The sequence below is a fragment of the Ovis canadensis genome, chromosome 1 (genome assembly GCF_042477335.2).
Source record: "Ovis canadensis isolate MfBH-ARS-UI-01 breed Bighorn chromosome 1, ARS-UI_OviCan_v2, whole genome shotgun sequence".
Classification (NCBI taxonomy): domain Eukaryota; kingdom Metazoa; phylum Chordata; class Mammalia; order Artiodactyla; family Bovidae; genus Ovis; species Ovis canadensis.
In genome coordinates, this window is record NC_091245.1 from 111,866,294 (window position 1) to 111,893,732 (window position 27,439).

General features: G+C 54.1%; 1 protein-coding gene across 1 annotated transcript; it reads left to right on the top strand.

The window, feature by feature from the left end:
* On the top strand, nucleotides 1–25,195 carry ATP1A2 (ATPase Na+/K+ transporting subunit alpha 2). The gene is made up of 23 exons (XM_069545543.1): nucleotides 1–169; nucleotides 5,377–5,481; nucleotides 5,666–5,725; nucleotides 7,148–7,351; nucleotides 8,053–8,166; nucleotides 8,416–8,550; nucleotides 9,239–9,356; nucleotides 11,324–11,592; nucleotides 12,467–12,665; nucleotides 12,795–12,904; nucleotides 13,032–13,166; nucleotides 14,229–14,418; nucleotides 14,534–14,709; nucleotides 17,810–17,946; nucleotides 18,394–18,544; nucleotides 18,622–18,790; nucleotides 19,020–19,174; nucleotides 19,443–19,566; nucleotides 19,770–19,915; nucleotides 20,117–20,247; nucleotides 21,986–22,087; nucleotides 22,182–22,273; nucleotides 23,238–25,195. Exons 1-23 carry the CDS (start codon nucleotides 158–160, stop codon nucleotides 23,264–23,266), a joined length of 3,063 nt encoding a protein of 1,020 aa, XP_069401644.1. The 5' UTR covers nucleotides 1–157; the 3' UTR covers nucleotides 23,267–25,195.
* The last annotated feature ends 2,244 nt before the right edge of the window (nucleotides 25,196–27,439 follow it).

Sequence of the window (27,439 nt, forward strand, 5' to 3'; positions counted from 1 at the left end):
GGGGGAGGGGGAGAGGGGCCTATTTAAAGCTACCCTGTTGCTCGCTGTCTCGGTCTGTCTGCCGGGGCCTCTGGCCACTGCCCCAGACTGGTGATCTGGGCTTGGGTTCCTCCTGGCGACCTCTCCCGTCTAGGTCCCTCAGCCACTCTGCCCCAAGATGGGCCGCGGGGTGAGTATCTCCAAAGAGCAGGGGTCACGCTGGAGGGAGCCGTAGGGCTCTCTGGATGTGAGGGAGGCTGGAGGGAAAGGATGAGGTCAGGATGGGATGTGGAGGGAGGAGCAGAGGGCTGGTTTGAACTTGAAAGGAAGAGTCTTCCAGCTATGGCTCTATGTACAGACCCGCAGCGTTCACCACCCGAGCACTGCGCTCTCCTCCTCCTCCGCGGCAGCAGCCCGCAGCCCAGCCCCGCATCTCCTCCAGCGCTCCCTCCTCCCAGCCCTCGTCTGTCCCTGCGCCTCCCCGCCACCATCACATCCCCACCATCCCTCCTCTCTCGCCGCGCCCCCGGGCCTCCCAGGGATCCGTGGTACTGTCAATCCTCCCCACCTTCACCCCCCCACCCCGCCCCCGCTGGAGGTATCTGTTCCTCTGGGAGTCTCAGCCTGGGGGATGGGGGTCCAAGGTGAGGTGGGAGAGAGGCACAGGGGCTGTCCACTCCTGAGTCACCAAGCAGTTGTGCACACCAGCTCCAGGGGCCCTGAGCTCCCAGGACAGCTGGGAGGAGTGTGTGGAGGAAAGCAAATGTGCCCTGAGCCCCCCCTGTCCAGCACCCCTGGGCGTCCCAGGCAGCATTGTCCTCCAGCTCCAAGCCACGTACTTCGCACTTCGAGGACTTTCCCAGAGGCCGGTGAGAGCTGCCGGCACCCCCCTCAGTCCACCCCAGCCTGTGGCATTCTGTGCCAAGGGGAAGATTAACAACCACCAAGGCAGAGGGGGGCAGGGCCAGGGCTTTGAATTCTTGGAAATGAAATTTCCATATGGAGGAAAGGGACCCAGTCCCTTTACGTCCTGCGCCTGGTGGCTTTCCTTTTGTGGAATGCTGGCCAAAGACAGCAGGGAGGGAGAGGGTCTGGGGAACGACAGGGCTGGGAGGGTGCTGAGGAAAGACGGTGCCAGCGGGAACTGTGGGGGCATCTCTGGGGCTGGGAGGGTCAGGCAAGGACATTGTATCACACTAAGTTTAGCAGCTGGGAAAACTCTGAGCTTGGACACCAGGGTTCCTGAGCTGGGGTGGGAGCTATAAATAGAACTGGTGTGTGTGTCTGTGTGTGTGTGTGTGTGTGTGTGTGTGTGTGTGTGTTGGTGACTCATGCGTTCTCCATAGACTGCGGCTGATACAGATATTCCTGGGTGAGCACCTGTGTTTGTGTCCCAGGAGACAATTTTGCAAACGTGCAGGCCTTCAGACGTGAATAGGCATAGATGTCACCGTGTGAAGGCACGTGAGGGTCTGTGAAGAGCTGTCTCTGACGTGTGGGCTTCACAGAGGAAGAGCTCACAGCCGTGGGAAGATGCACTGTCTGGGGACTTTCAGCTGCACCTTGACGTCTTTGGTTTCCTCAGGAAGCAGGAGTCCCCAGCTGAGGCGCAGGACCTCTGACCTCTCCTCTCCTCTGCCTTAGCACAGGGTGGACCCAGCTCAAGAAGTCCTGCTTGAGAAGCAATTTGACCTTGACTTCTTCAGGGGCCTGCGCTTCTCCCCCAGCGCCCACGAATTCTCTCCCATCCACCCCCAGTAGCAAGCCAGGGAGTAGGTCTGGTTCTGTTCAGACTGAGGCTGGGGCCCCTTAGGGCTTGGAGCTTGGAGTTCAACCAGCCTTGAGACCCCCGAAGAGGGAAGGCACCCCCATCCACATCCCCCTTCTCCCTGCAGAGCAAGAGCTCACTGTTACCGCCTCCCCCTGTGGCCTCGAAGGGCAGCGTGGGAGTTGGGGGAAGGGACAGCCGAGTGGGGAGGGAGCCTGCTCCAGCTGCCACCGAAGGGCAGCGGTGGGGGGAGCGATGGCTGATTTCCAGCTGCCCCCACTGTGTCCCGGCCCTGGGCTCTCTCAAAAAGAACTCTCTGTTCTCCTTCAGCATTCAAGGTCCAGAGAGGGGGACTTGTGGACTTGTGGATGGAGGAGGGAGAAAGGGGGGGTGGTCCTCGCTTCCTCTCTTTCTTTCTTGCCTGAGCAGTCCTCTGGCCCCAGATCTCCACAGGCTCCTGGCTGCAGAGACTGAGATCTCTGCCAGGATGGGAGAGGGGACAGGGCAGTGTGTCCCCAGCCCTGTGACTGCCTGCAAGAGAGCAGGGTGGGCGCTTAGGGGTTGCTGTTCAGCCACCATCTGTACATGCCAGACATGCATGTGTGGGCTGGCAAATTTTTAAAGCCATACCTTTGATTCCAATTTTCACACAACTTTATTTCATATCTAAGTATGCAGAAATTCTCTGGGCTCTGCTCCTTGGCCCCTAGTCGTAGCCTGATCCTCTGTGCATGCTCAGGCCTTATCCTACCCTAGGAGCTGCAGAGGGTCACAGAGAAGCTTGTTTAGCCTCGTCTCTTGCCTCTTGGCTCTTCAGTGCTTTTTAATCATTCTCAGCCCTGTCCCACCAAGGACAGGATCCAAAGAATTAGATTGGTGAATCCAGGACTTTTCAAAACAGTCAAGTAAATGAGTCCCCCTAAGTCACTGGGGAAAGGAGAGGTATCACTCACAACCCTTCCCCACTCGTTCTGTTGAGTTGCTTCAGTCTCCCCAGGAAGACAACCTTCAGGACGCCAAAAATAGCCCTGATTCGTAGATGCTTCACATGAAAACAAATGCAAGATTTACTGGTCATCTTTGCTGAGAAGAGCATTCTGAGCAACACAGCCTAGGAGAGCTCAGTTCAGTTCAGTTCAGTTCAGTCGCTCAGTCGTGTCCAACTCTTTACGACCCCACGAATCACAGCACGCCAGGCCTCCCTGTCCATCACCAACTCCCAGAGTTCACTCAGACTCACATTTATCGAGTCAGTGATGCCATCCAGCCATCTCATCCTCTGTCGTCCCCTTTTCCTCCTGCCCGCAATCCCTCCCAGCATCAGAGTCTTTTCCAATGAGTCAACTCTTTGCATGAGGTGGCCACAGTACTGGAGTTTCAGCTTTAGCATCTTTCCTTCCAAAGAAATCCCAGGGCTGATCTCCTTCAGAATGGACTGGTTGGATCTCCTTGCAGTCCAAGGGACTCTCAAGAGTCTTCTCCAACACCACAGCTCAAAACCATCAATTCTTCGGTGCTCAGCTTTCTTCACAGTCCAACTCTCACATCCATACATGACCACAGGAAAAACCATAGCCTTGACTAGACGGACCTTCTAAATAGATCATTATGCGTTATCTGGGCGATAACGGTGTCCACCTCTCACTGCACTGCCCCCATCCCAGCTCCTGATGTCACTGGTCAGACTTCTGTCTCTTCTAGTGCTGGAATCTAGGTGCTAGATGCATGATCTTTTGTGATCAGGGCAGCCGTCACATTCCTTGGATTGCTCCTCTTTGATGGGAAAAAAATTGTATTACCCTTGAGCACAATGGATTTCTAGGGCAGTAAAACTACTCTATATACTATAATAGTGGATATATGTCATTATAGTGAACATGTTAGTCGCTCAATTGTGTCCAACTCTTTGTGACCCTGTAGACTGTAGCCCACCAGGCTCCTCTGTCCATAGAATTCTCCAGGCAAAAATACTGGAATGGGTAGCCTTTCCCTTCTCCAGGGGATCTTCCCAACCCAAGGATCCATGCCAGGTTCAATGGTAAAGAATTGCAGGCGGATTCTTTGCCTTCTGAGCCACCAGGGAACCCCATATGTCACTGCACATTCATCCAAACCCACAGAATGAACCCTAATGTAAACTATGGACTTCGAGTGATAGTGATATATCCATGTAGGTTCATCCATTGTAACAATGTACCACCGGTGCCAGGTGTTGATGGTAGGGGAGGCCATGCACGTTGGGGCAGGAGATATATGGGAACCTGTAATTTCTGCTCAGCTTTGCTGTCAACCTAAAACTGCTCTAAAAGAAAAGGTCTTTTTTTTTTTCTTAGAGCATTATCTTGAAAAAAAAGCGGGGTGGCGGTGGGGGGACAAAGCCCTTGATGTAAATCCCACCCAGGTATCCTCTCTTTATGGGAAAGAGAGGAGTGTTTCTATAGAAACACTAATCCCTGAAGCCTTGGCCTGGCACTTGGGATTCAGGGTAAGTAGAGGCGCGGGACAGCACCTGAGCAGCGCCTCGGCAACAAGGATGCCACAGCCTGAAGGAGTGGGGAAAGGAGCCTAGGGAAGAGGGAACGAGCAGGCACTGGCTACGCCACCCCAAGCCCTCCTCAGCCCCTCCTGTTCTATCGCCCAAGACCCCTTGGAAGGAGAGCTTCCTCACCCTCTCCCCACAAAGTCCCCTCTGAGACCCTGGAAGCCTGGGGGCGGTGAGGAGCCCACCGACCCGTAAGAGGAGGGAGAAATGGGGACCTTGGGAAACTCCAGTTAGAATGTCCAACTGACTTCACCAGAGGACCCAGGAATGTCTGGACCTAGGAGTCCCACGCATCTTCAGTTTCAGATTTATCCTCAGAGACGATCTCTTATCTATTTAGACAAATAGGGCCTGGTCCCCTCCTCACCAAGTTGTGCACTGAGGCTTCATGTCCTGTGAACCGCCTTTTACCCCGTTACAGGCAGGCCTGCCCAACAGGACCCTCTGAGTGCCCATTTCCTGGAGGCACTGAAACCTCCAGCTACTGATTTCTCAGTCTGTGAGCCCTGCCCATCATTTCCACACTCCACCAACCAGACCCTAGGGCTCCCCTCCTCCTCTAGACACTTCCGTGCCCTGATCCCTGACTCCCCAAAGACTCCTACCCCCCAGATTCCTAACTCTCTCTTCTCCCCTCTGAGTCAAGCAGTCACATGTTGAGACAAAGACATTCCCACAGGGTGCTTCTACCCCCTCGATGAACCCCCCCCTAGCCAGTCCCTTCCAGAGCTCCAAATAGTGTAGGATGGTGGTTTTTAAGCTTTTTGTTTATTTTACTTTAAGAGCAAGGTTCTCTAGACAAACAAAATCTGAGCAGAAGCCCAGCTACTAAACAGCTAAGGGTGGGCTCCTGAGTCTTGAGCCCCTCGGCCTTTCCTAAAGTTCAAACATAGAGCCCCAGGACTCTGCCAACAGTTTGCACACAGAGGGCCTGGGGTCCCTGCCACCCTGCACCCTCCTCCTCCCCTGGGATGACACTGACTTTGAACCCACTGGCCTCCACTCGCAGTGCCTGGGCTCCCAGTCCTTCAGTGGGAATGGAAGCTCCAGCCTCCCTGACTCCCCAGGTCCTCCCTTCCTCCTGCAGGCCGGCCGTGAGTACTCGCCTGCGGCCACCACTGCGGAAAATGGGGGCGGCAAGAAGAAACAGAAAGAGAAGGAGCTGGATGAGCTGAAGAAGGAGGTGGCCATGGTGAGCCCCAGCCTACCCTGCCAGGCCGTGGCTGGGAGAGCTGCCCCCGCAGCCCGTGCACTCCTGGATCCCTGCACCCAGCCTCGCATGCTCCTTGCTCCCCTGCTGTGCTCCGAGTGCCCTCAGATGCATTCTAGACACGCTCAGCCTTCTTCCCCAAAGCAACTTGCTTTCCCTTCCCCAGGATGACCACAAGCTGTCCTTGGATGAGCTGGGCCGCAAGTACCAAGTGGATCTGTCCAAGGTCAGTGAAGGGGTGTCTGGGGAAGCACCAAAGAGGTGAGAGAACCTTTTCCCTGAGAGAGCCTCAGGGAAAACGGAGCTTTAAAATTCAAATCCAACCCTCCACGGCTAAGGAAACTGAAGCCCAGAGATGAGGGACTAGTCGGCGGCAGAGCCACAACTAGGAAGTGACCCTCTGCTTCTTAGTCTGTAGCTCCTTCCCTGGCTGCCTGGAAGCCAGGGCTCCGTACACCCCAAGGCCCCGGAGGCCTCTGGGCAGCAGCTCAGCGACACCTCCTCTCGTGGAACCGACAGAGCTGTAGCAGGGAGGGAACCCAGGACTGCTATCACAGTAGAGCACCGGGCGCCCACTATGCGCGTAGCACTGGGGTAGGATTACCTGCTTTCCTGATGCTTACAACAAGCCAGGTGTGGAGCCCTGTTCAATAAAGCAAGGACACTCGGGGAGAGTAACTTCCCACGATTACGCCAATAGTTGATGGCACAGTCACATTACCAAGCCCATCATTTTGAAAAGTAGTAAGTCATTCATCAAAAATGTAGGCCTCCCCTGACTGCCTTTCTGAAAATTCTATGCCCCCTTCCTTTACCTTACCTTATTTTTTAGAATAACATTTTTCACTATCGGGCAGTAATGTCTGTTTATCGTGTATCCCCTCGTGAGATCATCAGCTTCACAGGGCAGGGACTTGTGGGTCTTGTCCATCCCTGGAGCCCCAGCTCTGACCCTATTGCCCGACGTGTAGGCGCTCAGTACACATTTATTGAATAAGAAAGAGGACAGATAGAAAAATTGTCAAGAAGTGGCTTCTGCCTTCAAGGAGCTCAAAGTCTAGCATCCAGTGCCTTGTGGTGAGTGCAGCCCCAGAATCATGCCTGGGATACAAGGGGACCAGAGAGGGGTGTCTGGGCCAGCCTCGGGCTCAGGGTACAGGGCCAGGTGAAGCTTTCTGGGGAAAGTGGTGAGTGGTGACCGAGGCTCTGTGACATTGACGGTCAACAGTGTAGGACCTGCTTGAATCCTTGGTGAAGGGGGGAATCAGAAGGAAGAGAGAGATGAGGCAGGGTGGGGGGCGGGGGGGGGGGCCAAGTGAGATGTCTTTCCAGAGAGCCTTATCCAGGCTGCCTCCAGAGGAGATTACTGGGGCCCTGACCAAAATATGTCTCAACCCAAGGTTAACCAGAGTTGGCGGAGCCACAGCCCATATCCTCAGCCTTCAAAACCTCCAACACCCATTGCAAATGCCACCTCCTCCATGTGGCCTCTCCTGATGCCCCCCCCCACCCCTTCCAACCAGGTGGGAGTTTTCCCTCCACCTGGACATTATGCCCCTGTGAGGTTCCTGGCGGGAAATGGTGGAGGGCCAGGTGGGTTCTGGATGTGAGCACACTCAGCTTCCTCACCTCTCCTCACCTCCCCCAGGGCCTCACCAACCAGCGGGCCCAGGACATTCTGGCTCGGGATGGACCCAATGCCCTCACCCCACCCCCGACCACCCCTGAGTGGGTCAAGTTCTGTCGTCAGCTTTTCGGGGGCTTCTCCATCCTGCTGTGGATTGGAGCCATCCTCTGCTTCCTGGCCTTTGGCATCCAGGCTGCCATGGAGGATGAGCCGTCCAACGACAATGTAAGCCAGCACACCTGACCCCTGAACCAGCCTATGACTCTGTCCTCTAGCCCTAAATCTTCAGTACAGTGGGTTGGGGGGAGGCAGGGAGCAAGACCTCTTGTACAATCCCACAGCCCTTCAGCTCTTTGGACTGAAAAGGGGTAAGGCTTCTGAAAGTGAAAGTGTTAATTGCTCAGTCATGTCTGACTCTGTGACCCTATGGACTGTAGCCTGCCAGACTCCTCTGTCCATGGGATTCTCCAGGAAAAACTACTGGAGTGGGTGGCTGGGACCTCCTCCAGGGGATCTTCCTGACCCAGAGATCAAACCTAGGTCTCCTGACCTCCAGGTGGATTCTTGACCGTTTCAGCGACCAGGAAGCCTTCTATACACATCTAGAAACAGCCCCTCCAATGCAGGCACCCATGGTGGAGACAGCCCCTCCCTGTTCTTCACACTTTAGTGGACTTGTCTGCACCCCCAGGTCTTTCCTCTCTCGAGAAGTCCTCGTTCTGGGAACTCCCTACAATTTCCCCATCCCCTCTAGTCTTAGGTGGCTGGGGATCAGCAGGTGGAGGGGGGATGGGAGAGAAGGACTTTCTTCCTCTACTCTCACTTCCAGACACGAACAAAAGCGGCCCTGAACTCTCACCCTGAGTGGCAGCTGGCCCTCCAGGGCTGGGCAAAGTCAGGTCCCTCAAAGCCTTTCTCCTCACCAGCTGTACCTGGGCGTGGTGCTGGCAGCTGTGGTCATCGTCACCGGCTGCTTCTCCTACTACCAGGAGGCCAAGAGTTCCAAGATCATGGATTCCTTCAAGAACATGGTGCCTCAGGTAGATGGCTGTGGGCTGGGCTGTCGGCTGGGGCGTAAGGTTTCTGGGAGAGTCTGGCTTAGCTCTTCTCAACTCCTCGTGCTCAGAGAAGGAGGCTTGGGCAGAAAAGACCCTCCAGTTCTCCACACTGGGGCCTATCTTGTTGCTAAGGGTGCCAGGTGTGTCCTTCTCCTTGGTGGGGTTGGAGGTGCGGGGGGAAACCGGTGCAAGAGGAAGGTCGGGGTAGAGATGTGCACAGCTTCCCCGCAGCAAGCCCTGGTGGTGCGAGAAGGAGAGAAGATGCAGATCAACGCGGAGGAGGTGGTGGTGGGAGACCTGGTGGAGGTGAAGGGGGGAGACCGCGTACCCGCGGACCTCCGGATCGTCTCTTCTCACGGCTGCAAGGTGAGGGCGCCGCGTCACAGCCACTGGCTGAGCCTAAACAGCAAGCTGTCTAAGGCTGCGAGGGGCCAGCTCAGGGCTTCAAGTCCGGGAGACTCAGGTCCAGCTGTCAACACCTGCCCCACGCTGCCCAGCCCCACCTTGTCTTATACGAGAGCTGTGTGCCATGAATGCTCTGCACCCTGGGTGGTTCTTTGAGTTTCCTTGATATTCACTTCATAGCAACAATTTATTGAGTATTATTATGTGTCAGATGCTTTATAGACATTCACACAGGCTATCTAATTTAACTCTGCCAGAATGGTGTAATCACCCAGGGAGGTTGCGCGTGGTCACACAAGTCATGCCCCACACAACCCTAGACTGTGCCGTTTTCACAGACTACAGAGTTGGTGGCGCCCCCTGTAGTTGTGCAGCGCAGACATTCTGCTTCCGTGCCCCACTTAAAGAAGAGTAAATCAGAAGCACTGTTGGTTAAGTAACCAGCCCAAGGTCACAGAAGAAGTCAGTGAGCCCAGATTCCAAACCAGAGCAGGGACAATAGCTGAGTAACACTATAAGTATGTGATGAGGGCAAGTGTGATTCTGTCTCCAGTGTCAGGGCGCCTGAGTGTGGCTGGAGTCAGGACGCAGCTGTGTGGGCACGAGCGTGTCTGCCCATCTGATGACCCCACACTGCCTTCCTTCTCAGGTGGACAACTCCTCCCTGACAGGCGAGTCAGAACCCCAGACCCGCTCCCCCGAGTTCACCCACGAGAATCCCCTGGAGACCCGCAATATCTGTTTCTTCTCTACCAACTGTGTGGAAGGTGAGAGATCAGCCTGGTGGGGAGCCCCTGCTTCCAGCAGCAGCTGTGGGAGGAGCCTGAATCCTGGGTCCCCAGGCAGGACTGGGGGCTGTGGCCATGCTTGCTTGTCAGGAGCCTGGCTATGGAGAAGGGAATCAAAGGGGCTGGAACCCTGAGTGTTATAGGGATAATCTCTCCAGAGGGCAGCAAATCAGCTGGGGCAGTGTGAGCCCATGGAATAGTTACCTCCCACAGTAAGAGCTCTGTTCTGTCCACCGCAGGACAGAGCGGGTTCCCAAGCCTTCAGATATGAGTCAAGACCACTATGCGCGTGTGCGTGCGCACACACACACACACACACACACACATCCCCCAAACCAGCCTCAACTCCTAGAAGTCTTTGGTTTGACTAATAGCCCCCTTCACTCCTGGTTCCAGGACCAGTTGCTTCATCTCCTGACCCTTGCTTGACCAGCACCCAGACTGGGGAAGGGGTAAGAAAGCACCCGGCCCAGGTGAACACTGGGCCTTTCCTAAGGCTGCCTCCAGGCCTGGGCTTCACCAAAGGAACTGTTGGCCATGCACAGGCTGCCCGGCGGGCCCTTAGCTCTGGCTTCTAGAGATGACCAAAGGCCAGGAAGAGGCCCCAGAGCTGTCACTGCTGAGTGGCTGGAGTACAGGCCCACCCGAAACCCTACCCTCACTGTTGTGAGCAGTGTCGGGGGCTGACTCGAGCTGGTGGGAGGAAGTGTCTGACTAGACGATGAGCCTCAGAAAGTGGGTCAAACAGGCCTTGTATCCCCCTCCCCCACCCCCCACACACCTCTCCCTTCTTGTATCTCATTCGCCTTCAGTGTGTTCTGTTTCTCTGGGCTTTTCTCTTCCTTCAGCATTTGGATTCACAGCAAAAAATATCACCACACATTGTTTCTTAAAGTTTTAATGTCCTGACATTCTGAAAGTTGCTCTGCATTTCCCACAATTGATAAAAATGGCTCGTAAAACATGCCACTGATTACCCTGACCTGACTTTGGAGAGAGGAGAGGAAATGAATGGAACTAATGTTTTTGAAGTGCCTACAGTGTGCCAGACGCTGCGTTAGGTGTATCACAGCACTGTCTCATTTCATTATTAAAATGAGTAGGAAGGAATTCACACAAGGATGCAAACCCGGGTTTGGCTGGTTCCGATGCATGCTCTTTCCGCAACAGTGCACTTCCTCCCCTGAGTACCCCTGGAATGTCTACCTAAGAGCCAGTGGTTGCCTAGCTTCTTCTAGAGAGATTTGTACCTAGTGTCGAGAAACAAACACTTAGGCCAACAGGGAGAATCCATAAGTGCTTTACTTACGAATTTACTTATGAACACAATATATGTATTCAAAAATATTGTTATGTTTTTAAATGAAAACAAGTGTGAGATTAGGGCTTCCCAGGTGGCAGTGGTAAAGAACCTACCTGCCAATGCAAGAGACGCAAGAGATGTGGGTTTGATCCTTGGGTCAGGAAGATCCCCTAGAGAAGGAAATGGCAACTCACTCCAGTATTCTTTCCTGGGAAATCCCATGGACAGAGAAGCCTGGCGGGTGACAGTCCATGGGGTCACAGAGTCAGATACGACTAAGCACACACAAGATCTTAGAGATGAGGTTGATTTTACTGAAATAGCCACAGGCAATACTTTTCTTTCATTTACTGAATCTCCTCAATGTGAACTTTAAGTTTGTTTGCAAGGATTCGCCCCCCACCTCTGCCCCAGGTGCAAGTACGTATAAGAGAGACTAGCGTGCTGTTGCACTGAGTTTTGGGATTGGCCATCTGTCCTGGGACAGGAAGCCAAGGGAGGTAGTCTCCTGGAGGCACCCTCCAGGATGGGAGTCCTTGGCTCATGCACGCTGTGCTGGTTTTCCTTTCCCAGGAAGCAGGAAGGGACTTCAGTTCCTAGGATCCCCAGGGTACCCGACCTGGTGTCCCTTCCTGTGTTGCAGGCACTGCCAGGGGCATCGTGATCGCCACGGGTGACCGGACGGTGATGGGCCGTATAGCCACTCTGGCCTCGGGCCTGGAGGTCGGGCGGACGCCCATAGCCATGGAGATTGAGCATTTCATCCAGCTGATCACAGGGGTGGCCGTGTTCCTGGGGGTCTCCTTCTTCGTGCTGTCCCTCATCCTGGGCTACAGCTGGCTGGAGGCGGTCATCTTCCTTATCGGCATCATTGTGGCCAACGTGCCCGAGGGCCTGCTGGCCACTGTCACCGTGAGTGGGTCAGGGTGAGGGGCTGCCCGGGGAGGGCTCTGCTCCTGTGCCTCAAGAGCAAGAGAGGCTTATAGCTCTTCTGCAGTTTTTTCACTTCCAGCCCCTACAATCACACATTCGATTTCTCATTACTACATGGCTTGGAATGTGGGTCTGAAAAAGTCCACTTTAGTACCTGGCTCAGGGTTTGAGTAGGAAAAATCTCAGGTTGGGCTGTGTCTTAGTGCTCAGTTTCTCTCCCGGAGCTCTTGCTAGTCACCTTTCCTCACAACCCTCATATTAGTCATCTCTCCACTGCCATCTGGAGCTCGTCCTGGCCAACCCGCCTGTCAAGCCTCTCTCAAAGGTCACCAGTCACTGACTAGCAAATCCAGTGACCTTTCCTCAGCTCCCATCCTTCACTCTGCTGCTGAAATGGATACTGCTGCCCACCTTCCTAGCATTCTCACCTTCGCGGATGGCTGCGACAGGTTGCCGCCCTGGTTCTCCTCGCCCCTGTTCCCTGCAGCGTCTCCTCCTCCCCGCCCCTCACTGGTCGTCAGGCCTCAGTGCTCTGTTCATCTCCTAATGCACCCGAGTGAGCTCTTCTCCTCCCAGTTCCTGGTGCCTGTTCCATGTTGATGACTCGCACATACCTACACCCTGCTCTGACCAAATATCTGCAACTCCTTACTGGACATTTCACCTAAATATACACTCATGATCTCAGCTCAACACGTCTAAAGTGGAACACGTTCACGACTTACATCTAGGTCCCTCTCCATGTTCGTGGAGTAGGATCAAGAGAGGAGGGACAGAGCCATGGTCTGGGGTAAGAACAAGGTCATCTCCAGCTCCAGGTGGAGCCCTTTTTACTGCCCACTCTCTCTACCAGGTGTGCCTGACCCTGACGGCCAAGCGCATGGCCCGGAAGAACTGCCTGGTGAAGAACCTGGAGGCGGTGGAGACCCTGGGCTCCACCTCCACCATCTGCTCCGACAAGACCGGTACCCTCACCCAGAACCGCATGACCGTCGCCCACATGTGGTTCGACAATCAGATCCATGAGGCCGACACCACGGAAGATCAGTCTGGTGACTGGGCGCTCTACCCAGAGCGGGGCGGGGGGAATGTTCAGAGCACCGGGGTTGGCAGGGCGGGTGGGATGAGATAAGGGCCCTAAAGGGGAGCCAACCTCCTTCTTCTCCCTCCTTTCCTCCCAGGGGCCACTTTTGACAAACGATCCCCGACGTGGACCGCCCTATCCCGGATTGCTGGTCTCTGCAACCGTGCTGTGTTCAAGGCAGGGCAGGAAAACATCTCTGTGTCTAAGGTAAGGTGGGGGTCCCCACAGTCTACCCCCTTTCCTGACACAAAGCCTCCCCTTTCACACCCTGCGGCTGCCCAGAGGATGGCGTGCTCCGACCTCCACCGTGACGCTGAGTTCTGCTCGTTGGCAGCGGGACACAGCAGGTGATGCCTCCGAGTCAGCTCTCCTCAAGTGCATTGAGCTGTCCTGCGGCTCCGTGAGGAAGATGAGGGACAGAAACCCTAAGGTGGCCGAGATCCCTTTCAACTCAACCAATAAGTACCAGGTGGGGTTTGGATGCCGGGTCGGGGGAGAGGAAGGGATGGGAGTGGGGGGGGGCACACAAAGTCAAGGGGGAATCCATAGGCAGAGAGAGGCCCTCCGAGCGTCACCTCCTCACACCCCTGCCTCATCCCCCGGCAGCATGGATGACCAGACGTCTGGTTGCAACCACCTCCTGTCCCCAGCTCCCAAACCTTCGTTTCTTTACTATAAGCTGCCACCCTCTCAACTCTTCACATCCTCTGGCTCCAGTCGCCCAACCTTTCCATTCCATTGAGTTGAATCATACTTTGGAAATATCTTTAGGGTATCCCCCAGCCTGCCCCTCTCTGTTAAATGCCAGGACAGCAGCCTCAGAACCATAGATGTGGGGCTTCCTTGGTGGTACGGTGGTTAAAAATCTGCCTGCTAATTCAGGGGACACGGGTTCAATCCCTGGTCCGGGAAGATCCCACTTGCCTCAAGGCAACTAAGCCCGGGCACCATAACTACTGAGCCCGCCCTCTAAAGCCCAAGAGCTGCAAACTACTGAAGCCCGTGTGCTTTAGAGCTCATGCTCCACACGAGAAGCCATGGCAATGAGAATCCGACACACCGCAACTAGAGAATAGACCCTGCTCACCGCGACCGGAGAAAGAGCTTGTGCAGCAACGAAGACCCAGCGCAGCCAATAAAGAAATAAATACAATTTAAAAAGCCATATGGCTAAAGCCCCCTGAATCCAGTATGGTGATGGGACATGGTGACGACCCCCGTGATGTCACCTGTGATGATAGAGCCACCTCGCCCCTAGCCCAGGGCCTGTCCTAAGTGATCAGAGTAACTATCTGCCGAGTGGATAAATGTCCTATGGGAAAGTGACCCGCAGGTCACAGGGTTATGGCTATGAGGTCCAAACACCCATGCACACACAGGGCCTCTCCCTATGGTGACAGTGGTCAGTGGCTCAGGGGGTATTTTATTAAGGGAATTTTACCATCCTCTGCTCTTTCCCAGGCCCCGTGCTGGGCGCTGGAGCTTCTGAGACAAGTCTGGCCCCCTCTGTAACTGCCTGTCCTCTCTCCAGCTGTCCATCCACGAGCGAGAAGACAGCCCCCAGAGCCACGTGCTGGTGATGAAGGGGGCCCCTGAGCGCATCCTGGACCGCTGCTCCTCCATCCTGGTGCAGGGCAAGGAGATCCCTCTGGACAAGGAGATGCAAGATGCCTTCCAGAATGCCTACCTGGAGCTGGGAGGGCTCGGGGAGCGCGTCCTGGGTGAGGGGACAGCAGCAGGGAGCAGGGCTCAGGAAGGCCTCCCTGGGGTGAGAGGCGCGGGGGACACCCAGGTGACCACCAGCCTGCTCTCGCTCTTCCCATCTGCCCTCTTCAGGCTTCTGTCAACTGAATCTGCCCTCTGGAAAGTTTCCTCGGGGCTTCAAGTTCGACACGGATGAGCTGAACTTTCCCACCGAGAAGCTCTGCTTCGTGGGGCTCATGTCCATGATTGACCCTCCACGGGCTGCCGTGCCCGACGCTGTGGGCAAGTGCCGGAGTGCAGGCATCAAGGTACCGGCCTCGCTTCGCCCCTCCTCCCAAACACCAAAGGTCCAGGGGATGTGGGGGCTGCTGCCCTGGGGAGACCCGACCACTGGTGGCCTCCTTCCCACTGACCAAGAGGAGAAGTTGTCCATCTGCAAGGAAAGTTTCAGTCCTGCCTTAGACTCTCACTCTGGCCCTTCTGCTCAGAATAACCAGTCTCCCATGCCCATCCTCTCTCTCTCCGGGGCACAGCTTCTTCCACTCTGATTTCAAGCTGGTCAGGCACCCCTGTTTTGGAGATCTGGTTGTTTTCCCCTTCCCAGGCACTGCCCACTCCCTCTCTCTAGCTGTTTGGGATGAGATTAGGCCTTCTCAACAACCACTCCCTCTTCTGTGCTACGTGTGTGCTTCATTCAACAAATATTTATTGTTTACCAAGTATGTACCGGGCACTGTTGAAGGTGCTGGTGTTCAACAAACAAAAAGCCCCTTCCCTTTTGGTTACTTTCTTGTTTCCAAGATACAGCTCTTTACCACTCTTAGCCTGTCCAGTTGCCAGTGCTGAGGCCATCGTTTGCTCTTCCTTTTTCAACATCTCACCTACTCCCAAATCAGTTCAACTCAAGTCTGTCTGTTGAGGGCTGAACGGGGGCACTGGGGTTACAAAAACAAACAAGATACAGTGCCTGGCCTCCAGAGCTCATGATCCCTCTGGGGGAAAGATGCCTTGAAATTAATCACAGAACAATGTCAACAGCTAGGGTCTTTGCGCAGCTGCTAAGGGGCAGATACTCTAATAATAAAAAGAGCCCATTGTTTTGTGAGGCTTTATATTGGCGCCAGTGGTAAAGAATCTGCCTGCCAATGCAGGTGACTCAAGAGACATGGGTTTGACCTTAGGTTGGGAAGATCCCTGGAGTAGGAAATGGCAAGCCGCTCCAGTATTCTTGCCTGGAGAAACCCATGGACAGAAGAGCCTGGCGGGCTATAGTCCATGGGGTCACAAAGAGTTGAACACAGCTGAGCAACTAAACAGCAACCACCACCAGAATATGCATCAGGCACTATTCCAAGCACCAAATCTGTATGATCTCATTTGATCTTCACTACAACCCTATAAGTAGGCACTACTATTTTCCCTTTTTTTACAGAAGGGAAACTGAGGCTTAAAGTAACATGCCCAAGGCCTCAGAGTTAGTAAGTGGTAGAGCTGGGATTTGAACCAAGGCATGCTATTTTTTAACCATCACACTCAAGCACTTGTGTGCATATATGTACACATATGCGATTTCTGAACCCTGCCACCACTTTTTGTCTGTAGGCATCACTACTCCCATTTAAAAATAAAACAAGCTGAGACTCAGAGCGGTAGGTAGCTTTCCCAAAATAAAATTGCTATTAAGAGGGAGATTGGCTAGAGGAAGCCTGGCCAGCTCATCCGGAAAGCCCATGCTCCCGTTGTCACCAGGCAGCCGGTTGCCATGATCAGAACTGTCGCCAGGCCTGGGAAGGCACGTCCGGGAAACTCAGAGCAGCAGCGAGCAGTTAAGTCCACCTTGGAGAACTGGACAGTTTTACAGAGGGCATGATATTTGATCTGGTCTTCGAAGGGTGAAGAGCATTTGGAAAGGAGGGAGGGAGCGGAAGGCAGGAGCAGGGAACAGTGTGTACCCTGCCGTGGCTGGGCTGTTCAGGGCACGTGGGGGTGGCCGAGGAGCGGCTGGGATGGAGACTGGAGCCGGGGCAGGGGCCAGCTGGAAGGACTTTGCTTAAATGCCAGTCTTGGGCTTTACCCCACGAGCCACTGCGAGTCACAGGTATCACAGGACAGAGCTAGCTCCTAGGAGGCTAGACCTAGATGGAGGAGGGGCCGCACTTGGAGAAGAGTGACCTCGAGGCAGGGATACAGTGTGAGAAGGTAACACAGTGCACAGGCAAGGAAACGGCCCAAACGAGGGCAGCAACAAAGGGGGTGGAGGAGTTAACACTTGAGAGAGGTTTTGAGAACTTGGTGAGCAAACTCAAATCGAGAGGCGAGGAAGATCCAGAAGACAGAGGGACTGGATGGACAGAGGGATAGAATCTCAGGTGGGGAGCAGAGGGGCAGGCTCAGTGAGGGTGGTGGGATAGATAACTAGTTCTATTTGCCCTGACATTGGAAGGGTCTGTAAGATGCCCAGGGGAGATGTTTCTGGGAAAGCCGGAATATGCCTACCAAGGGAGGACAGGGCTTCAAGGAGAGGGTGGTGGACAGCGCCAAACCCCTCAAGGGGTGAAGAAGGTGAGGACTGCAAAGATGCTTCTGTCTTTCAGTTGGGAGGCCCGTATGGCCTTTGGGGATGGAAGAGAAGGCAGTGGGGCCCGAAGAAGCTTCTTTCTCAGATCTGTGGGCTTCACCCCCAAAACCCCCACATGCAAATGCTGTCCTAAGCCAGCTCTGATGTCCTGATGCTTATAAAAGCCTCTTATCCAGCCTCTCAGATGTTAACCACCCACCCCATCCAAGTGCATCCATCCTGCAACAGCAGCAATGAACGTCGTCGCTGTTGAGGCAGGGAACCCCCTGGTGAAGGGATGGCAGAGGCAGAGGAGCATGAGTTGGAAGGTAGAGGGAGGGACAGAGGAGGTCCCCTCCCATCCCTGCCCAGTCCGGTCGGGATGCCAGCAGCCGCCACATTGAGCAGTAAGAAAGCCACATCCGTCCTGGCTCCTGGAACTTGCAGCAATGAAGGGGCTGCAACCAAAGGGGCTAAAACAAATGGCCGAAGCCTCTAGTTCCTCATCAGTGAAATGAAGGAGCTGTCAAGAGTCTTTCCAACTCTGACAACCTCGTATCCCATGAAATCCAAACTCCTAAACAACCCTAGAGGCTTCTCTTCCAGGGGACCCTCATTAACTCGTTACTCTATCAGAGAGGCTTTCCTGCATTTAGGCAAACGTTCTCTGTATCTCCTGAACATAACCTGCCATCTCTCCCTCTCACCCTCCCTCCCAAACACACACAGTTCAGTCATTTTGGCTGGGCCACTTCCAGCCCCACTATCTAGTTGGAAGACTTTGGGGAAGGAATGAAAGGAGAAAATGAACGTAATGCTGCTTTCCTTTTCTCTTTCCTTCTTCCTGCCAGGTGATCATGGTGACCGGTGACCACCCCATCACAGCCAAGGCCATTGCCAAAGGTGTGGGCATCATCTCAGAAGGCAACGAGACAGTGGAGGACATTGCCGCCCGGCTCAACATTCCTGTTAGCCAAGTCAACCCCAGGTGAGGCTCTGCAGGACCCCTCGCCATCAACTCAGCCTCTCCCACAGGACGCTCGAGCATCCTGGGCTCTCTGGTCCTAACCTGTGGTTCCCTGGTCCTGAGCGGGTGGCCAGGCTGTGCTGTGTAACCTTGAAGACATCACTTTCCTTTCCTGAGCCTCCATTTCCTCAGCTACAAGATGAGGGTGGTCTCTGTGCTGCCAGGTTGCTATGGGAGCGAGATGCGTGTCACCAGCACCTGGCCTAGCACACTGTGCAGATGACCACGATGATGCCACACGGGGAAGACTGAGCACCATCCCCTCTAAGAGAGAAGTGGGAAAGGCAGGGCCCTGAGCTGTAGAAGGAGAGGAGGACTGACGCTGTGGGGGAGTCCCTGCAGTGGCGAGGAGGGGCAGGGGGCGCTCTCAGGCGCCAGGCAATCTGTGGGCTCTGCCCCTGCCTCCAGAGAAGCCAAGGCGTGTGTGGTGCACGGCTCTGACCTGAAAGATATGACGTCAGAGCAGCTGGACGAGATCCTCAAGAACCACACGGAGATCGTCTTTGCCCGGACGTCTCCTCAGCAGAAGCTCATCATCGTGGAGGGCTGCCAGAGGCAGGTGGGTGTTGGGGAAGGGGCCGGGGCCAGGCGCGTGCAGGGGCTGCACCCCCAGCTCTGGCTGTACCCTCTCCCCAGGGAGCCATTGTGGCGGTGACGGGGGATGGGGTGAACGACTCCCCAGCGCTGAAGAAGGCGGACATCGGCATCGCCATGGGCATCGCCGGCTCCGACGTGTCTAAGCAGGCCGCCGATATGATCCTGCTGGATGACAACTTTGCCTCCATCGTCACCGGCGTGGAGGAGGGTGAGGGACTGCACAGGCTGGGGTGGCGCCCCGGATATCCGAGCTGGCACAGCTGCTCCCTGCCTTTTACCTCAATTACAGACTCAACTAGGATTTCAGGCATCCACCTTCTGGTTTAGCTCCAATACAAAATCTCCCCCTACTGGGAAGACGGGCAGCCTTGCTTGCAGGAGGCAGGGATGGGCAGGGTCCCTCTGGCCTCCCTGAAGCCCTCAGGACCTCCCCACAGGCCGCCTGATCTTTGACAACCTGAAGAAATCCATCGCCTACACCCTGACCAGTAACATCCCCGAGATCACCCCATTCCTGCTGTTCATCATCGCCAACATCCCCCTGCCTCTGGGCACCGTGACCATCCTCTGCATTGACCTGGGCACTGACATGGTGAGGCCAGGGGTTGAAGGAGGTCATGGGGCAAGGCAGTCGTGGGGATGCAGTGGGTAGGGATAGGCAGCAGAGGGAAGAGGAGGTGCAGCAGGGGCACCCGAGCAGGCTGGGAGGGTTGCCGAGAAGAGAAGCACAGGCCTGGAGGATGAGAGGATTTGGGGAACTTACTAAGTGAATTGTGTCAAAGATTCTTCACTGCTGGTCATCCTCTGCTCCCACCCTCCCCCTTCAAATGCCCTCCCCCACCCACGGCCCCCTTGCACAGGTCCCTGCCATCTCCTTGGCCTACGAGGCAGCTGAGAGTGATATTATGAAGCGGCAGCCGCGAAATCCACAGACGGACAAGCTGGTGAACGAGAGGCTCATCAGCATGGCCTATGGACAGATCGGTGCGGCCAGACCCCGGGTTCAGGAGGGAACCCCAAGAGGATGCCTTTCCTGGCTTTTAAAGGGATGATCCCCCTGCAAAATTCCAGAACAGGGGCCACCTCCCCAAGGCTCAGGGATGTCCATCTCTGGCCCAGAGGGGCTGGCTCCACCCTGCTACCTGCTCTGACCCAGGCCCTGCCCTTTGTCCTTTGCCCACCCACAGGGATGATCCAGGCTCTGGGTGGCTTCTTCACCTACTTTGTGATCCTGGCAGAGAATGGTTTTCTGCCTTCACGGCTTCTGGGAATCCGCCTGGACTGGGATGACCGGTCCATGAATGACTTGGAGGATAGCTACGGACAGGAGTGGGTGAGTGGGCCGCATAAGTGCGGATGCATGCGCGTAGGGTGGGGCTGAAGGCCTGGCAGGAGTGGTCAGTCGTGGCCGGTGGGATTGGAGGCCAAGGGTTGTATAGGTGCCCAGGGTTTAACGTCTGCCCCGGAGCACAATGAACTCTGGTCCTCCTCTTTCCTCTCACTCTCTCACCTCTCTCTGCCTGCCCTCCCCCAGACCTATGAACAGCGGAAGGTGGTGGAGTTCACGTGCCACACGGCCTTCTTTGCCAGCATTGTGGTCGTGCAATGGGCTGACCTCATCATCTGCAAGACCCGCCGCAACTCAGTCTTCCAGCAGGGCATGAAGTGAGCGCCGCCCACCACCCGTCGGCCCCGCCCACCAGCCCCGCCCACCGGGCCGAGCACGCTGTGGGTGCACTCACTCACCCACACAGGCCCAGATCTGTTGGAGTCTCAGACTGCAGTTGCCCAGCTGTATATCCGTAGCATTGTTGGAAATAGATGAGAGAAGAGGAAGGAGGGCTATGACCGTTTCTGATGAGTTTCAATTTGCTTCTAAAATCTCCTTCACTATGGTCTTCCATCTTCCTTTTCATCTTCTCCCCACACCTCTTCTCTTCCTTCTTCCATTCCTTCCATCTTATACTCTAATCCTCACCCATCCTCACCCTTGGGCCAGCCCTAAATACAGGATCTTCTGTGCTCTCCTCCACTTGGCAGGTGGCTCCAGTTTGTAGCACTTGCCTTGTGATGGTGGTGTTATTCTTGCAGGGCAGAGAGTTACTCGGAGTCAAGTTCAGGGCCTTGAGTTACAGGTGCCAGTCACTGTGCTAAGTGATTCACATACATCCTCTGACATGCCTGAGGTCACCCAGCTGGGAACGCCTGAGCCCGCAACTGTTACACTGGGTGGCTCACCCATCCCAGAGCCTGGAATCTGGGGGGTACTCAGTGATTTCCTCTGCAATTCCAGCCTAGATGGTGATCAGTGCTGAAGGTTTCACCCTCATTTTCTTTCTTTTCTACTACTGCAAGCAATGGGCAAAATCCCCGTGAGTTTTGTCACAATTTCTTACTTTAAGAAGAAGAAGAAGAAAAAAAAAAGATGCCAAAACTCTGGTGAACTTAATAGCCTTAAGATCCTAGGGAGAAGAAGGGGACATGTCTGTTAGATAAAGAAAGGTAGCCCAAGAGAAGGAGATTGCACTGAGCTAAAATCACTCATGGGGACGAGGCAGGGAGGAGAGGACAAGGAGCAGAGTCCTTACTGTGCAGGGCAGGGCAAGCAGAGAACATAACCATTCTTTATTGGATATCTACGACCAGCAGCTACCAGGGGCTGCAGAAGACACTGAGACGGTATAAGACATCCATGGGTCCTGAACTGAAGGGGAGACGACGCTTTCAAAGGCCACGTGCCTGGAGCACTACCAAGATTATAAGATGCCTGAGGGCAGGCCCCCATTCTCTAGAAGGAAGCTTCTCCAGCACAGGGCTGTGTAGGCTGTGCATCACCCAACATAGGAAGCATTTCTTCAATGAATGAACCTATGTGTTATAGACAACAATCGGTGGTGAAACCAGCAAGAAGAAAAAGTAAAGACAATCTTTCTTTGGTTACATTTATCATCAGAAGAGGAGAAGGCAATGGCACCCCACTCCGGTACTCTTGCCTGGAAAATCCCATGGATGGAGGAGCCTGGTGGGCTGCAGTCCATGGGGTCGCTGAGAGTTGGACACGACTGAGTGACTTCACTTTCGCTTTTCACTTTCATGCATTGGAGCAGGAAATGGCAACCCACTCCAGTGTTCTTGCCTGGAGAATCCCAGGGACTGCGGAGCCTGGTGGGCTGCCGTCTATGGGGTCGCACAGAGTCGGACACGACTGAAGCGATTTAGCAGCAGCAGCAACAGCAGCAGCAGAGGGCGTTTGAAGAAGGCATGGGAATACATCGTTGGTAGTCTTTCCTCGGCATTTCTTCCCGCCTCTCTCCCTTCCACCACCAGGGGTCACCCTAGATCTCTGCCCCCCTTCTCGCCCTCCCCTCAAACCCTATTTACCCTCCTTTCTTTGCCTTTCCAGGAACAAGATTCTGATTTTTGGGCTCCTGGAGGAGACAGCACTGGCCGCCTTTCTGTCTTACTGCCCGGGCATGGGTGTGGCTCTCCGAATGTACCCGCTCAAGTGAGTGTCCTCTCGGAAGGGCCCCCTGCTAGGAACCAAGTTCTGGACCCTCGGAAGCAACTTCTGATGTTCCTGACACTCCTGTTTCCTTCAGGGTCACCTGGTGGTTCTGCGCCTTCCCCTACAGTCTCCTTATCTTCATCTACGATGAGGTCCGGAAGCTGATCCTGCGGCGATATCCCGGTGGTAAGCACTCCCGTGCCTCACCCCGACCCTCCAAAGTGCAGCCCCCCACTCCGGCTACCTACCCCGCCAGGGCTCTGAACGAGGACTCCATCCCCATTACGGACAGATCGTTGCGCCTTTCCCTCCGGGCCCTCCATCCTGGGCTCCCTGGGCCTTGGAGCCCGGACTCTGCGGAACCTCTTCCTCTCAGATTCTGGTCCCACCTAACTGGTCTCTGAGGCCCTCCACCTTCCACCTGGAATCACAGTACATCGGAAACTAGAAGGGGCCTCCGAGACCATCTAGTCCCACCTCCACATTTTACAGACAAAGAGAGGAGCAGAGGTGAATTGATTCGTTCAGGGTCAAAACGGGAGCAGCGCAGAACTGGCCCTACGGCCCAGGCCTCCCAAGTCCCAGGCATCATCCAAGTGTTTTCTTTCCCCCCCAACAAGCATTTTTGATCACTTAGTGGAGGTCGAAAATGGATGGCCTACAAGCCAGATACGGTCCGTGGATATTGTTTGGTTTGGCTACCCTGTATGGGCGGGTGTTTTTTGTTTGTTTGTTTTTCAATTGGCCTACTATCTAAAACTTAGAGGCCTTCACATAAAACCTGAATTTCTGACTTCTCCTGAAAAATCACAGGTGCTGTTGACCCCAGGCCCCATTTCTGCACAGCAGCCGTGGACAGCTGCCCTTCAGGAACTCATTTATTACTTGAACAGTCCCTGTTGGCATTTGTGTTTTCACCCCCATCCCAGTCTGGGCCCACCGGCCCCCGCACTGAGAGCAGGTCTCTCCTTCCCCCTAACCCATGGCCCTACTCCCTGGAGTCTCCTTCTCCCCTTCCACCTTCCACAGCTGTTTTTCCCCTCCCCAGGCTTCTGTCCCACCTGGCCTCGGCCACCCAAGCCCCTAGGACGTGTATCTCTTGCCTCTTTGTAAGCTCGTGCTGCAACCCCACCCCTCATCTCTCTAACAGGCTGGGTGGAGAAGGAGACCTACTACTGAGCCGGTCGGAAGGGAGGAGCAGGCACAGAGAAGACGGGGCCCTGGCGGTGTCACCGGGATGGCACTGGGTAGGGGTGGAAAACACTGGGGTGTGTTTGGCAGGGAGGCCGAGAGAATGAGGCAACTCAGCAGGCCAAGTTGGGGGAGAGGGTAACTTAGCTTGGGGTGATTGCCCCAGAGGCCTAACTAGGAGCAGTCAGCTTAGACACTACATGTCATGATCCCTCCCCAGATCCTGCTCCATTCCACGGGCTGCCTTTCTTATCCAAGGAACTGAGGGGTACCCCAGCCCTCCGCAGTCCCCGCCCCTTCACCCCCACCTCCCACTAGGACAGATCGACACTGAAAGGCAGGGGTCTGTCTAAAGCGGGGGAGGGGAGCTGTCTCCGATCACCAAGGTCCCTTTATCTCCCCAGCCTCACCCCACTTCCCACCTTTACCCCTCGTTTGCTTCCTGCTCAACTCTGACCCCTGCTTCCCCTTCAGACCTGGAATCCACCTGGTGAGTGCTAGGACCTGAGGCCAGAAAGGGAACAGGTTGGAGAAGCTGGCCTGCCTGCCAGCCTAGGCTGTTCAGGAAACGCTAGAGGAGAGCTGCTCGGACAGATGGGAGGGTCGGGTATGGTGGAGGAGATGGGCAGGAAGGGAGAGGGGTCAATGACAGGACCTCTGACATAGACGTCCGGGCCCCAGCTCTGAGTCCTGCCCTTTAAAGTACCCCGCCAGCAGACCAGATTCCAGGGCCACAGAGGCAGAGGCAGGACCAGGAAGCAATCTGGGAAGCTTCACTGAGGCTGCACGCTCAAAGTGCCTGTGGCGTTCCCCACAGACACTTGGTTTGTGGTCTGCTGGTCCCCAAGGCCCAGTTGTCACAGAAACTCCAGCTCTCTCTGTCAGCATCCTTGGTAATACCCTGGCCTTTTGAATGCCAAGTCCCCAGAAGTTCTGCGTGGTGCTGAGAGGGGGAGCTGCCATTCCCCGTCATGCCCACCCTGGATGAACCTGCACCACTCCCAGGCACTGCCAAGCCAGCCCTGGAAAAGGAGGTCCCAGGCCATGAGCTGGAATTGAGGTGGAGAAGTTTCCAGAAACGTCCTGTCTTCCAGGGACACACAGAATGAGCTTAGGTCATGGACATGGTTAGAACCTCTGGACAACAAGAAAGAAAGCATTAGGAGTCCTGCCTTGGTCTCTCAAGGGCTGTTTCGCCCAGCCAAACACCCTTCACACTATGGTCACTGTGCCCACTTTCCCTTGAGACAGGGAGGTGGTTTCAGGTCCCTACAGGAAGATGCTTTTCCTCCTCAACCTCCTCCCCACCTGCACTCTGCTCTGTTGGCAGCACTGCCCATTCTCTTAAGCCTGGCTTAGATTAGAAGGCATTGGGAATACCCTGTAGAGAGACACCTAGGTGAACCAAGAGTGTGAGAGAGACATCTAAGGAAAATGGAAGACCTAAGGCAGAAAGGAAGCACTACAGATAAACATCAGGCCTGCAAGCAACCTCCCAAGCGCTGTTACTTCAATACACTGGAAGGTACTTTATCCGAAGTACCTCGAAATAACGAGTCATTGTCTGGGGCTTAGAAAACCAAACGGGAAACCATATGAATTTGGGCCTGATGAATCTGAGATTTATTGACCATGGACAAAGGTTTACCTTGTTCAATGAATAAAATGGCATTTGTTTAGCAAATTAAGAGCATAAACGATATTGCTAGGGGTGGCACATGTAGTCTCCTAAAACAATACTTTTTGGACACTTTAGGAATATCCATTTAGAAATAGTGAATGCATGGGCTAATTATCATCTGCTGTGTTTGTTAAAGAAACATCTGCAAGACCTTTACTTGGTGACCTCTTGTAAGACATTAGTTTGAGGCAGTTTGTACGTACTTGAAAATAATAAAGTTGCATTTCTTTATGAAAGAAGTCCCTTCCACAAGTCGGATTTTTATACTTACCACTTGCCTCCCTCCCAAACTGTGGTGTTGAAGGGTGTGCTGTGGCAAGATTTGGCTTGTAGAGGAGGCAGTAGGGAGGGCAGGAGGTAAGGATCAGAGGGAAGCAACCTGGGAACAGATGATGTCAGTGGAGCAAGAGAAACAGGAAGAAGTTAGGGTTGCAGGACAATGCGGAAGCGAGTAGAGTGCGGCCGTCCTTCCTGACGGCTGAACCCACCCCAAGAACCATCAAGACTTTTCGAGGACAAGAAAGAGTCCATGAATCTACAGGCCCGAACCCTGAAGGCCATGCCTGCTTTTTCCATGCCAGACCACAAGCAGGCCACTCAATATGAGCAGCAGGGTCGGGATGGCGGGGAGGAGATGGTGGGCTGAAGGACTCTGCTTGTCAACACCAGTCAACAGTCTGTACCGTTCTAGTTGCTGTCTTTGGAGGGGGAAGAATGGAGGGAGAGGCAGATGCAATCCTTGGAATTCATCTAAGTAGCGGACATTGGAGGCTTCCCAGGTGGCTCAGTGGTAAAGAATCTGCCTGCTGGTGCAGGAGACACAGGTCAGGAAAATCCTCTGGAGGAGGGTATGTCAACCCACTCCAGTATTTATGCCTGGAGAATCCCGCGGACAGAGGAGTCGAGTGCGCTATAGTCCATGGGGTCACAAATAGTCGGACACAACTGAGTGACTGTGCCACAGCAGTAGACATCAGAAATCTTCTCGGACAGGGTGTGATGGGCAGTAAGGAGGGATGCTTCTGTGCTGGGGGTGGAGGGGTGGATGGGAGGGAGTGCGTTTTCCCACGAGTCCCTAACAACAGGAGAGAGGAAGACGCCAAACTCATAGCCCTGTGTCAGGATCTTGGGATGGCAGTCGGGAGTCAGCTCTTGGCCCCTTTATTACCACGTTAGCAGTGGTGGTGATGGTGATTATTGTGATAGAACTTGTAGGAGAATTAACTGCAGCTTTCTCAGTGCTGTAAGTATGTCACACTTTTAGCTGTATAGTCTCATTTAATCCTGCCTCAGGGCCTTTATTTTTGATGGTCCCTCTGCCAGGAATCGATTTCTCTAGTTCTTCACATGACTGGCTGCCTCACTTTCTACAGATTGCCCCTTAAACATTACCTCTTCACAAGGTCCTCACAGACCACAGCAAATAAATTAACACTTTTGGCACCTCTTTCCCCATTCTCTGTTTTCATTCATGAACACTACCTCAAATTTACACAGATAGGTGGATATAGGTAGTGTATAAAAATATATAAATATAATTCACACACACATATATAGTTTTTTGCTTATACAAAAGCAAAAATGTTTGCCTGACTCCTCCAGAATTATTTCCATGTACACAGAAGTGTTTCTCTCTTCACCACCTTTATTTATCACCTAAAAAAATGATGCCTGACATGTATTGGGCAATTAATAAATATTGGTTGGATGATGAAAAAAATCCTCCTAATCCAGTGAAATGGAGACTATTGTTTAATTTTCAAATGGGAAAATTAGGGCTTGGAAAGGCAAAATTATGTACTCCGTCTCAAAGATGGTAAGCATCTGAATCAGGATTCAAACCCGAGACCAGCTCCCTTACCAGCATGCCGTACTCACTGGCAATGGTGTGAACAGAAAACCCGTGGGCATGGAGGCAGCCTGATGAGTGATATGGTTTAACAAACTGGGGAAGCTACACAGGGAGCCAGGAACGCGTGGACAGTGAACGTCTGACCAGTAGAGGCTGGGCAGATCCAAGTGATTAGAGCCCGAGGAGGGGAGAGGGCGTGACCTTAATGATGGGTAGGGGGTTAAGAATCAACCATCTTAGGGGCTGTTACTGAGAAGATGAAAGACTCTTACTATGGGATGTAGTGTAAAAATCAAGGCCAACGTCTGACCCAGGCAGACAGGTTTTCCATGCCTTTTCCTTTTCCCCTGCAGAATAGTAAATATCAAGATTCATCAGAGACAGAAAACAAGCTAAATACTCATAATGCTAAGAATGCAACATGACGTAGGGCAAATGATTAGATCATTTGGTGCTGGTTTCATGGGATATCCTTTCTAGATTTTGAACGCAGCCCCTCCCCCAGACCTCTAGGGCACTTCATTAGGTGAAGCCGTGGGTCAACTGTGTCTCTGATCCCTGATCCCACATTTATTTTAGGGATTAAAGAATGGGGGAAGTAGGAAACAAGGGACACTCAAAACATTTT

Coding starts and splice junctions, on each gene's coding strand:
- ATP1A2 (XM_069545543.1), top strand. Junction 7,352..8,052: donor ATGAGCCGTCCAACGACAAT/GTAAGCCAGCAC, acceptor TCTCCTCACCAG/CTGTACCTGGGCGTGGTGCT. Junction 11,593..12,466: donor GCCTGCTGGCCACTGTCACC/GTGAGTGGGTCA, acceptor TCTCTCTACCAG/GTGTGCCTGACCCTGACGGC.